The 13,482-nt window shown below is 39.4% G+C and overlaps 1 protein-coding gene across 1 annotated transcript in view; it reads left to right on the forward strand.

Moving 5' to 3' along the window:
- Asxl2 (ASXL transcriptional regulator 2) overlaps positions 1 to 13,482 on the forward strand; it is a 76,580-nt gene that overhangs the window by 24,567 nt on the left and 38,531 nt on the right. Inside the window, exons 3-4 of the mRNA XM_090337342.1 lie at positions 7,037 to 7,145; positions 12,419 to 12,569. Of these exons, the coding sequence (XP_090193468.1) occupies positions 7,037 to 7,145; positions 12,419 to 12,569 (260 nt within the window). The remainder of the gene's footprint in view (positions 1 to 7,036; positions 7,146 to 12,418; positions 12,570 to 13,482) is intronic.

A 13,482-nucleotide genomic window follows, 5' to 3' on the forward strand; every position in this document is an offset into this window, starting at 1 on the left:
GGCGGAGTTCAAAGCCCTATGACCCACCAAAAAAAAAAAAAATTCTTGTCTCCAATGAACTTTGGAAAATCTAGAAGTAAAGCTATGGCTCAAGTTGTAAAGAACCAGCCTTGAGCAAAAAAAAAATCAAGGACTGTGCCCAGGTCCTGAGTTCAGGCCTCCGTGTTGGTATGTACACACACACGTTGCCTGGGCCCATTGTGGTGGTGTATGCCTTAATTGTCTGGGTGGCAGCAAGAAGGATCATGTTTGAAGTCAGTCTAGGCTATATAATGAGACACCTCAACATATAAGCAGATGTAACCCCCTTCCCTAAAGAAGCAGGTAGTTAGATTAAAAAACCATTTATCTGAATTGTGGATTTCTTTTCTTTTCTTTTTTTGGTGAATTGTGGGGCTTGAACTCTGGGCCTGGGCACTGTTCTGAGCTCTTCAGCTCAAGGCTACTGCTCTACCCCTTCAGCCTCAGCCCTATGTTCCTACTTCGTTTTCTAGTAGTTAATTGGAGATAAGAGTCTCATTTTCTCTAGTACCCAGGCTGGCTTTGAATTTTGATCCTCAGATCTCAACCTCCTGAGTAGCTAGGATTACAGGTGTGAGCCACTGCGCCCAGCTTCTGGATTTGTTTTCTTTTGTACTGATATTGGGAATTGAAGTCAGTGCTATGGCATTGCCCCTAAGCTCTTTTTGCTGAAGGCTAGTGCTCTACTACTTTGAGCCACAGCTCCACTCTGGTTTTCTGGTGTTTAATTGAAGAATCTTAGGAATCTTCCTGCCAGGACTGGCTTTGAAATGTGATCCGTAGATCTCAGCCTCCTGCATAGGTAGGATTGACCTATTGGTCTTTTTTTTTTTTTAATCCTTCCTATAGTACACAGTCAATAACTAAATGATTAATATAATCGTATTGCTGTTTTGTTGAGCTAAAATGGATTGTTCCTAAGTTTGCTTGACATTTCAGTTTTTGTTTTGTTTTGTTTTGTTTTTTCCATCAAAGCCATAAGCTTCCTTAGAGTTGGTATTGTAAAGAACTCTAGCAAGTCAGTTGTCAAGCAAATATTGTGTTCATTAACCAGATTGAGCTGGGCCAGGAGGCTCCCGCCTGTAATCCTCGCTATTTAGGAGGCTGAGATCTGAGGTTCTCAATTCAAAGCTAGCCTGGGCTCTAAATTTAGACCGAGAGATTTATCTTCAATTAACCAATAGAAAACTGTAAAGTGGGGCTATAGCTCAAGGGGTAGGATGGTAGTCTTGAGCTGAAGAACTCAGGCACAGTGCCCAGGCCCAGAGTTTAAGCCCCATGACTCACTTAAAAAACAAAACAAAACAGATTGAAGAGTTGGGCAGAGTGGCTCAAATAGTGGAGCAAATTGAGCCACTCTTACCAAGAGACTTGCAGCTCAATAAACAGATCAGAATATTACTTCTTTGGGGTATCTCAGCATGTGCAATGTACTGGAGCATGTATTATGTATAAAATAACCTAACATTATTTAAGGTTACTGTATATGTTTTACCTAACTTCTAACCAAAAACTAATCATAACACCTAGTTAACCCCTATCTCTTGTTAAGCAAAAGTTTTGATAGCCATCATGCCTAGGTGGCACAAGCCTGCATGAAATCTAAGGAACACAGTTTGAAGCCGGCCTGAGCATGAAAGTTCATGAGACACTTACCTCTAATAACCACCAATTGAAATTGCAGTTGTGGCTCAAGTGTTAATGCACTAACATTGAGAGAAAAACCATAGGTCCTGAGTTCAAGCCTCAATGCTGGCAACAGCAAAATGAAAGTGTAGCTAAGCAAATAGTCAATATTCTTATTTCTTTCCAGCCTAAATCATTATTCCTGTAGATCTTTTGGTAACTTGTCAAGTGGAATTATTGTGAAATCATTTCATTAGAAAGAGCCCATATGAAAGATAGAGTCCATTTTTTATGAAGTTGATACTCTATTTGTCTAAGGTAAATGACTATTAAGGAAAATGCTGCTAGTTGTTAAGCCTATGTTTTATTTATTATTTTTTACTTTTTTGTTGATGGTGGGGCTTGAACTCTGGGCCTGTACACTGTCCCTGAGCTCTTCCAAGTACTCTACCACGTTGAGCCACTTCTGGTTTTATAGTGATTTATTGGAGTCTCACAGACTTTCATGCTTGGGCTGGCTTTGAACCGTGATCCTCTCGTATCTCAGCTTTCTGAGAAGCTAGGATTACAAGCATCAACCACCAGTACCTGGACTATTATTTTTCATTTTTATTTATTTTTATTTTATTTTTTTCCAGTCCCAGCACTTGAACTCAGGGCCTGAGTGCAGTCCTTGGACTTTCTCAAGGCTATAGCACTAGCACAGAACCATTTCTGGCTTTTTTTTTTCTATGTATGTGGTACCAAGGAATCGAACCTGGGTTTTCCTGCATGCTAGACAAGCATTCTACCAGTAGGCCAAACTCCCAGCCCCTTATTTTTTAATTTAATTAATTTATTTAGCCAGTCCTTGGGCTTGAACTCAGGGCCTGGGCACTGTCCTTGTACTTCTTGCACTGTACGACTTGAGTCAAGGTGCCACTTACTGCTTTTTTGTGTGTGTGGGGGGTGGTCATGGGGTTTGAACTCTGAGCCTGGATGCTTTCCCTGAGCTCTTCAGATCAAGGCTACCCACCTACCCTTCAGCTACAGCCCCACTTCCTGTTTTCTAGAGGTTAATTGGAGATAAGAGTCTCAGGTTCTTTAGTGCTTGAACTTTGATGCTCAGAACTCAGCCTTCTGAGTAGCTAGGATTACAGGCATAAGCCATTGTGCCTGGCCACCAGAAAGCTTTTTACATTAAGAAAATAAAAGAAATAAAACATTTATTATTGAGGGAAAAATGTATTATTGTTATTCAGATGCACAGTGAATTCCATTATGAATCAAGGGGAGAGTAATCAAACATCAGGTCTACAGATGATGACTTTTTGTTGGTTCCTTGAAACCAAAATGCATGGGAAGACCATTAACGGATCTGAACTACTCATTCCATTCATATAGTAATAGTTGTACTTTGCTGCAAAAGTTCTGTTCTGTCACATAATTAAGATATGAACCCATTTTCTGGAGTGGTTTAAACTATTTAGAATAGTTTATTCTGAATTTTTTGTTCATTTCTAGATAGTCAAATTTTGGACTGCATATAAAATTTAAAATTAATGGTTTTATAATGCTAATTTGAGGGATTGTGAATATTACTGGGAGAGTAAGAGAGATTATTTTTTTAGGTCTTAATGTTGCTTTGTAAAGAAAATTAAAACCTTTTTTTTTCCTCCCTCCCTTGAATTTCTTTGGGTGCATTCCAATTCCAGAAGGTAAGAAATAATTACTTTATTCTAAGGAAACATATATTTGTTTTATTATGTTAATCTTTTTTGTATCATGTGTCACCTAATAATATATTGTATGTTTGTTTAATAAGTTTAATTTTTTTTACAGTTTAAAATTTTACAAAGTTAATTCAATTTAGTTTTGAATTCATGGTTTTTACTTAAACTAAACAATTATTCCAGAAATCAAGTAATAATGATACTATTAGGTAAATGTTATTTATTAAATATATATATTTTATTTCTTGCAATTTATAATCATGACTTGGCAATAATTTTATTTATTTATTTATTTATTTTTAAAATATGTACTTAGCATATTTTTTATTTTATTTATTATTATTTTTTTGCCAGTCCTGGGCTTGAGCTCAGGGCCTGAGCCCTGTCCTTGGACTTTCTCAAGGCTAGAGCTCTACCACTTGAGCCTCAGCACCACTTCTAGCTTTTTTCTATGCATGTGGTACCAAGGAATTGAACCTGGGTCTTCATGCATGCTAGGCAAGCACTCTACCACTAGGCCAAACTCCCGGCCTTTATTTATTTATTTACTGCTAGTCATGGGGCTTGAACTCAGGGCCTGGGGACTGTCCCTGAGCTCTTTTTTTTTTTTTTTTTTGCCAGTCCTGGGCTTGAGCTCAGGGCCTGAACACTGGCCTTGGACTTTCTCAAGGCTAGAGCTCTACCACTTGAGCCTCAGCACCACTTCCGGCTTTTTTCTATGTATGTGGTACCGAGGAATCGAACCCGGGTCTTCATGCATGCTAGGCAAGCACTTTAACCACTAGGCCAAACTCCCGGCCCTCCCTGAGCTCTTTTGCTCAAGGCTAGCATTCTACTACTTTAGGCATAGCACCACTTATGGCTTTTTCTGTTAATGTGGTACTGAGGAATTGAACCCAGTACTTCATGCATACTAGGCAAGCACTCTACCACTAAGCCACATTCCCAGCTTGGTTTTTGTTTTGGTCAGTCATGGGGCTTGAACTAGGGGTCTGGGCATTGTCCCTGAGCTCTTTGGCTCAGGTTAGCACTTTCACCTACAGCACCAGCACCACTTACAGTTTTTCAGATGATTAATTGAGATGAGACTAGGGACCTTCCTGCCCTGGCTGTCTTTGAACTGTGATACTTGGAGATCTCAGCCTCCTTAGTATCTAGAATTACAGGCACCATCTGCACCTGCTATGTTTTCCTTTGCCCCCCTGGTCCTGAGTGTTGAACAGTGGGCTTGGGTGCTGACTCTGAGCTTCTTTCACCTAAGGCAAGTACTTTACCACTTGAGCCATGGGGCTACTTCTGGTTTTCTGGTAGTTAATTGGAGATAATAGTCTCGGGGACTTTTTGTACTCTGGCTGGCTTTGAACCATGATCATTAGATCTCAGCTTCCTGAGTAGCTAGGATTACAGGCGTGAGCCACTTGTGCCAGGCATGGCATGTGTTTTGCTTTTTTGTTGTTGTTGGTGGTGGTGGTGGTGGGGCTTGAACTCTGGACCTGGGCATTGTCTCTGAGCTCTTCAGCTCAAGGCTACTGCCCTACCCCTTGAGCCACAGCCCCATTTACAGTTTTCTAGTAATTAATTGGAGATAAGAGTCTCACAGACTTTAGTGCCTGGGCTGAGATCCTCAGATCTCAGCCTCCTGAGTAGCTAGGATTACAGGGGAGAGCCACCACTATCAGCTGTGTATCTTGCTTTTTAAGGCAGGGTTCTAACTGTATAGCCTGGGCTGCCCTTTAACACATTATCCTTCTGTTTTAGTATATTATAGGCATGTTTCACTTTGCCTTGCTAGAATATAACACATTTTTTTCTTTTTCTTTTAAATTTTTTAAATTAAAAAAAAATTTTTTGCCAGTCCTGGGGCTTGAACTCAGGGCCTGAGCACTGTCATTGGGCTTTCTCAAGGAATTTTCTCTAGAACTTTGCCACTTGATCCACAGTACCACTTTCAGCTTTTTTTCTATGTATGTGATACCGGAGAATCAAACCCTCGTCTTCATGCATGCTAGGCAAGCACTATACCACTTGTCCAAAATCCTGGCCGTATAATATACTTTTTTGTAGGTAACTTATTATATGCTTATGATTTCAGAGTAATTATGAATTTATCCAAGTTGTTACGTGCAAAATAAATGTTTAGAAGCCTATTTAAAGCCTTTTTAAAGCATTGATTATTTAAAATAATACAGGAGACTATGCCAATGTTAATTTTATAGATCAGATTTAGTTTGATTCTGTAATATGTAAGAAGATAAATATTCTACATGTCCTCTTTTTACATTTGTAATGTTCATACTAAATAAAATAAAAGCTTGAAGAGTAAGGTTGTGCTATCTCTGTTTTTCTGGGCTCACAAGATAGATACCAATTAGATTAAAGGAATCTTTTTGTTTGTCAGTCTGTCTTGTGTGTGTCTCTGTGTGCTGGTCATATGGCTTGAACTCAGAGTCTGGGTGCTGTCCCTGAACTTGTGTACTTAAGGATAGCACTCCCTCCATTGTGCTACAGTGTTATTTCCAGCTTTTTGGTAGTGTGGAGATGAGAGTTGAAGGGACTCTCCTGCCCTTTGAACTGCTGTACTTAGAGCTCAGCCTGCTGAGTGGGTAGGATTATAGGGGTGAGCCACCAATGATTGGCTTTTTTTTCCTTCTTTTTTGCCAGTCCTGGGAATGAACTTAGGGCCTGAGCACTGTCCTTGGGTTCTTTTTCTCAAGGCTAGAGCTCTACCACTTGAGCCTCAGTACCATTTCTGGCGTTTTTCTACTTATGTGGTACGGTACTGAGGAATCGAACCTGGTTTTTCGTAGGCAAACACTCTACCACTAGGCCAAACTCCTGGCCCCTTTTTTTCCTTTTCTTTTTGGTTAGTATGGGCTTGAACTCAGAGCCTGGGTGCTGTCCCTTAGGTTTTTTTTGTTTTTCGTTTTTGGCCAGTCCTGGGCCTTGAACTCAGGGCCTGAGCACTGTCCTTTAGCTTCTCAGGACTAGAGCTCTACCACTTGAGCCACACCACCACTCTGGTTTTTTTTCTATGTGTTTGGTACCAAGGAATCAAACCCCTGTCTTCGTGCATGCTAGGCAGGCTCCCCTTAGCTTTTTCGTTCAAGGTTGGTTCTCTACCACTTGAACCATAACCACTTCTGTTGGTTTTTTTTTTTTTAATAGTTAATTGGAGATAAAAAGTCTCATAAGCTGAGTACTGGTGGCTCACACCTGTAATCTTAGCTACTCAGGAGGATGAGATCTGAGGATCACAATTCAAAGCCAGCCCAGGCAGGAAAGTGTGAGACTCTTACCTGCAGTGAACCACCAGAAAATCAGAAGTAGCACTGTCGCTCAAGTGGTAGAATGCTAGCCTTGAGCTGAAGAGCTCAGGGACAGCACCCAGGCCCAGAGTTTAAGCCCCAGGACGGCCCAAAAAGCATAGAGAGTCACATAGACTTTGCTGGCTTCAAATTTCAGTCCTCAGATCTGAGTCCCTTGAATTGCTGGGATTACAGGCACAAGCCACCAAAGTGTGTGTGTGAGTGTGTGTATGTGTGTGTGTGTGTGTATACCATTTAATGGTTCATGAAACATGTTTAAACAAAGGAATACTCATGAGTTTAAAAAAGTTTTAAGTCAGCATATTATTCAAAGCTAGAAGCTAATCTGTTTATTTCATTGTTGTTTTGCAGTGGGACTTCCCCTCTTGCATGCCTAAATGCGATGCTACATACAAACTCTCGAGGTGAAGAGGGCATCTTCTATAAAGTTCCAGGTAGAATGGGAGTATATACTTTGAAGGTAAATACTTTTGTTGGGGAACTATTTTAAAAAGATAAACAGTAAGTGACAACATATAGATAATACTTGAATCCTAGAGAAAATAGGTTTCTTAAACTTATTGTCAGGAAGACATAATACTTTAATCATTAAAGTTTAAACGTTACTAAGTGTTTAAAACAAACAAATGTATAAATAATGTCTTTGTGTGTTGGGATTTGGACTCACGGTCTAAATAAGCACATGTATCAGCTTTTTATACATATAGAAACTAATCTGTAATGACAGTTTGGCCAGTCTGTAACCATAGTAACTTTGTTTTCTATGATGATTTTGTCTTGAAAAGATGGAGTAAACATAACTTCTAATGACTGTTAAAGAATCTTGCATAGCAAAATACCCGTGGCTCTTGCTTCTTGCTCAGGAGGGTACATTTTTTTTTTTTTTTTTTTTTTGCCAGTCCTGGGCTCAGGGCCTAAGCACTGTCCTTGGACTTCTCTCAGGGCTAGCATTCTACCACTTGAGCCACAGCACCACTTCTGGCTTTTTGCTATGTATGTGGGTACCGAGGAATTGAACCCGGGTCTTCGTGCATGCTAGGCAAGCACTCTACCACTAGGCCAAACTCCCAGCCCCCAGGAGGGTACATTTTGAAGTCACTCCTAGGAGGCCCATCTCCAATTTACCAGAAAAAAGATGAGCTGATGGTGTGGCCTATAATCCTAGCTCCTTAGGAGGCTGAGTTTTGAGGATTGCAGTTCAGAGCCAGCTAGGCAGGAAAGTGCATGAAACTTTTAACTCTGATTAACCACCAAAAAGCTGAAAGTGAAGCTGTGACTCAAGAACAGCACCCAGCCTCTGAGTTCAAACCTCAGCCCAGTACAAAGAAGAAAGAGGAAGAAAAAAAGAGAGAATAATAATTTGGTACTGCCATGGGTCATATTACTTAGATACTTCTCATTACTCATTGAATTCTCTACTAAAAGCCATGGTTGTAGTTGTTGTTTTTAGAATTGAAGTTAGGAAGATTTCATTTTTTTGACTATTGTTTGTCAGATAGTATCAGAACAAGAGAATGAATCCTGACTTTATTCTCAATCACATCAGAAGCTGGTTCACATAAATGCTCCTATACTGAGAAGGGATCTTCATTTACCAATATCCTTTCATTTATAAATAGGAAAACTGACTGAACTGTGCTTGAGCAACATGTGCTTGCTCATGTAACAGAAAATTCTATGGAAACCCAGTCTGAATCCAGGTGTTTGAACAATGTCATCAGCTCTTGGTCTCTGCTTTCCTTTGACTTTATTGTCAGTCATCCTCTTGTCATATATGACTTCAACCTTTATCGCTTCTCTGCATGTTTTAAGTCTAGAGAGAAGAGTTCAAAGAGCTGAAGCAAGAGTCTCTTAAATTTATTTTTATTATTTGGCCTAATTAGTTTGCCCTGGCCTATATGGCCATACTTGAGTGATAGCTGTTTCTAAATACTGAGATTACTGATTGGCCAGTTTTAGGATTACAATTACACTTGATGTAAAGCAAGGATAATTGTGAGGCTGGGTGTGTGGCCTAGTGGTAGAGTACATGCCTACCACGCACAAAGCCCTGAGTTCGATTCCTCGGTACCACATACACAGAAAAAGCTGGAAGTGGGGTTGTAGCTGAAGTGGTAGAGTGCTAGCCTTGAGAAAGCCCAAGGACATTGCTCAGACCCGAGTTCAAGCCCCAGGACTGGCAAAAAAAAAAAAAAAAAAAGAAAGAAAGAAAAAGAAAAGATTGTGATTAATCTCACTTCAGCCAAGTAAATTGAGGAGAGGAAATTTTTCTTCAAGGAAGTTTATCAGCAGATGGAATGGAATGAATGATTGGCAGGCAATTACTGTGTCCATGTGTATATCAAACTGTTCCCTGCCTGTTAACCTTTCTTGGGGGGTAGGGGCAATGTGGAGTGGTGCGGCTAGGCACTGTCCCTGCCGCACTACCACTAGCACTCTACCACTTGGAGCCACAGTGCAAGCCACAGTTCTACTTCCCTCTTAACCTTTTAGCTCTGCGCTATAGTCGTTACTGTGCTCAGTAGTTGTCTATAGCCCATTATCATTAACATGTTCTAACTCCCTATAACATCTATTCGTCTGTTGTGGTTAATTTTCTGTCTATTGTGGTTAAAGTCCTGTAGATTTTATTTCTTCTTTTCTTTGAGATCTTAGCTGTTCTAAACATTCCATAATTTCAATAATATACCTTAGGTGCTGACTCTGTTTTAAAGAGACAGGAAAAAGCCTAATGTTTCTTCTATTCTTATATATTACTGCTAAGTACACCTCCTGACACCAGATTTGTGGTATATTCTCCAACAGGTGAAGCAGTTCTTCAGTAGCACCTGATAGGTGCCCTGTAATTCAACTCAATTCTTACACATAGAGGTGGTGTCAAATCCCACCGTTTGAAGATTCCCATGAGACTGCCCCTTGCCTTAGGTGCCAATTATAAGGCCTAGGTTACGATCTTTTAATCACATAGTTGGCTTCCTTGGCTCCCATTTTGAGGCTATCCAGGAGCCTACCCAGAGTCATCTCACCAGAACAAAAGATGTTTCTGATTCCAAGGAATGTTATTGTGTCAAGAACTGATTAGAACAAGATTTTCCTAAAGCTACTATTACTCAGGAAATTACAAAAGTTTTTCTGTACTATGTCAAGAATCAGAGCCAGACCTGCTCAAGCAATGTATTTGTTATATCACAGCATCAAGTAATAATAGATGTTATAAAGAAGGATAATCAGGTGCACGGTAGTTCTTGCCTGTACTCCTACCTTCTCAGGAGGCTAAAATCTGAAGGTTGAAGTTCAAAGTCAGCAAAGGTAGTATCTCCAGTTAACCACTCAAAAGCTGAATGTGTAGGTGTAGCTCAGTGGACAGAGTGCCAGCCTTGAGTGAAAAAACTAGGGTCCCGTGTCTGTGCTTGAGTTCAAGCCCCTTTACTAGCCCCCAATAAACTATAGTTCTTGGTCTCTGTAAAGCTCACATTTTAGTTTTTGAAATATGTGCATGTTAGCAAATTAGTAGAAAATTAAATGGAATATTTTTAATAGATCTAGAAAGATTTTCTTGTTATTTACTTGTAAGATTTGAGTTGGACAAATGAGTACTGGGAACAAGAAAGGGCCTTTTCAAAAAATGAGAATTTGTTTAAGAAAAAGCGCGAACAAGATTCAGAATGGATTTGGTAGTTGAGAAAATTGGAAAAGCTTAACCACAAACCTGTAAGTTTCTGTGGTAAGGAGTTGAGATATGGTAAATATTAGATGTTAGTAGTTGTTAAACTGCAGAAGCCTTTACACCTGACTTGAACTTGTATGCATGTGTGTGTGTGTTAGTAGTAGTAATAGTAATAGTAGTAATAATAGTTGATAGAGATTATTCCATTTTGTGTTAAGAAGATAATTCAGGTAGGATAGATTTCAGGTTGAAACAGCTAAATCCATGATTATAGTTGTTTGGAAGAGAAACTCTGGTTTAATGGACTAGAAAAGAGGTAGAAGCAAGGACATTAGAGAAATAGAATGTATTGCATTTGGAGTGGGTGAAAAGATTCTAAGATTTGGGGCATGAGCAGCTGATCCCAGAGGGATCACAAGTTTTTTACAAAAAGAAGATAATTATATTTGTATTTCAGATACTTGTTGAACCTACAGGTCAAGATGTCTGGCTGACAACTAACTCTATAAAAGCTGTCCTGCATTTTGAAGGAAGGAATAGAAAAATATGGGGTCTGTATTTTAAGAAAGTGTATAACATAAGAGATTGTGTAGAGGGAAACATGAATGAAAAATAACTGGTTTTTACTAGACCAGAGTTTATAGTCTTGGCTATAGTATCTAGATACCAGTTGTACATAGGAGGGTCACATTTTTGGGTCTGTCAGGATTATTTTTTGAATCTGATTATAAAAATAAACTGTGACAATAAAATGTGGGAAAAAACAGTTTTGTAATTTACGAATAACATTTACTAGTCTTTATACACATATGTTTTTATATACTACATAAATGTATAGTAACAAGTATTTATTGAGCTGTTATACTAGGCACTGTTCTAAGCATTTATTTTTTTATTAGTGATTTAGTTCTCCAAATGACCTTTAAGGTAGGTGCTTTTCTCATCTTCTAGACAGAAACTGGTGCATGAGAGGCTAAGACTTCGACCAGTGCTGAACTTTTAAGAGAAAATAAAAGCCAGCAACTCTTATTTTCCTAGTCCTTGGAATTGTAACTAGCTTACTATATCTCTCAGAAACTAATGTGACATAAATAATATATTTCCTTCCTTGTTGAGTGCTGAAATCAAAAGAGGCAGACTTAACAATAATACTTCCCCTCTCATCCCCCCTTGCTCCCTGTTAGAACTCAGGGCCTGGGCACTGTCCATGAGTCTTTCTGTGCTCAAGGCTAGCATTTTACCACTTGAGCAACAACACCACATCTAGTTTTTGAGTGGTTAATTGGAAATAAGTCTCACAGGGACTTTTCTTCTGCCCGGGATAGCTTCCAACCACAATCTTCAGATCTCAGACTCCTGAGTAGCTAGGATTACGGGCATGAACCACTGGCACCTGGCAAAATGATTCCTTTTCCATTTGACTTTTACTACTTACTAATATTCAGCAAATTAGAATGAAATAATGCATTATCACTTGCTGTGCAGACCATGGAACTTTAATGGAATTCTGAAAGCACAGGTTTGCATATGTATACCTCCAAACAAAATTGTTAGTCCCTTCCCTCCGCCTGGTCCTGGGTCTTCAATTCAGGGTTTGTGCTTTGTCCCTGAGCCTCTCTGTGCTCAAGTCTTGCATTCTACCACCTGAGCCACAGGGCCATTTCCAGCTTTTTCTGTTTATATGGAGGAATCAAACCCAGGACTTCATACATACCAGGCAAGCACTCTACCACTAAGCCACATTACCAGCCCCAGATCATTAGATATTTATATCCTAAACATTTTGCCATTTTCTTGGACTAACCTCTCCCCCCACCTTTTGTCTTAATATTAGCCTATATGTTGTACCCTTATATAAATTTTTCACATAATTTTTATCATTGGATTTGGATGGAAACTTAACTGGTCCCAAAAAGAGAGAGTGAAGGAATTACAAAAATATTGCTGGTTTTGCTACTGTTTCATAATTAGTCAGTGCAATTAAATTGCAAAGTTGCATGATAGAAATTAAATTTCTGTTCATTAAATGAGAATAATTAGTCCTAATTGGATCCCTGCATTTTCAGAAAGATATACCGGATGGGGTGAAAGAGCTATCAGAAGGTTCAGAAGAGAGCAGTGATGGTCAGTCAGATTCCCAGAGTTCTGAAAACAGCAGCAGCAGCAGTGATGGTGGCAGCAACAAAGAAGGGAAAAAGAGCAGGTGGAAAAGGAAAGGTAAACCTACTTGATCCTTCCCTCAATAAAGCACTGAATGTTGTAGGACAACTGAGCATGTTAACCATTCCTCTTTTCCCAGACTCTCTGATAGTCTTTTCCTTTATCCCCTCAATTATTGTTTTCTAGTAGTTTTCTGCAGTAATGGAAATGTATCTGATATTGTGCTACTTTATGCAGTGGACACTAGTTAAATGTCTGGTTTTAGGTTCATAATGTAACAGAGGAAAACATTTCCCATGTTTTCTTTTTTTTTGTGGGGGTGATGGGGGCAGTCTCGGTGTTTGAACTCAGAGCCTGGGCACTGTCCTTGAGGTTTCTCAAGGCTAGTGCTCTACCACTTGAGTCAAAGCACCACTTCCAACTTTTTCTTTGTATGTGGTACTGAGGAATCAAACCCAGGGCTTTGGGCATGCTAGGTGAGTACTCTACTGCTAGGCCAAACTCCTGGCCCCCAAACCACTTCCTTTTATAAAAATAAAGAACTCTGACAGCAAAACTGATACTTCTAGTTGAAAATCGATACAAAAAACCCTTGATACACACATACCCTCTTTCAGCCAAATAGGAACTGAGACTAGAATTTGGAAGTTCAGTATTAAAACAAGCTAATTGATTTCTGTATAAAGTAGAGAAAAATAAAAGTTTGTAGTTTTGGTTCTTAGTTTTCAGACAGGGAACAGTTTTGAGAGAAGAGCTTTATGGAATTCCAAGTCAAGGTAAGGTGAAGTAACTGTAGAAGAATGATTATTAATATTGCCTATTTCTGTTGGCTTTTTTATGATCATTGCTACATGAATCTTTTTCTCCCCTCTCCTGCAAATTAAAACTGCTATTGCATGAAGCATCTGCTGAAGTATTGTGTTGTTTGTTTATTTTGTGGGTCATGAGGCTTGAACTCTGGGCCTGGGTA

The sequence above is a fragment of the Megascapheus bottae genome, chromosome 7 (assembly GCF_031878675.1).
Source record: "Megascapheus bottae isolate mThoBot1 chromosome 7, mThoBot2.hap1, whole genome shotgun sequence".
Taxonomy (NCBI): domain Eukaryota; kingdom Metazoa; phylum Chordata; class Mammalia; order Rodentia; family Geomyidae; genus Megascapheus; species Megascapheus bottae.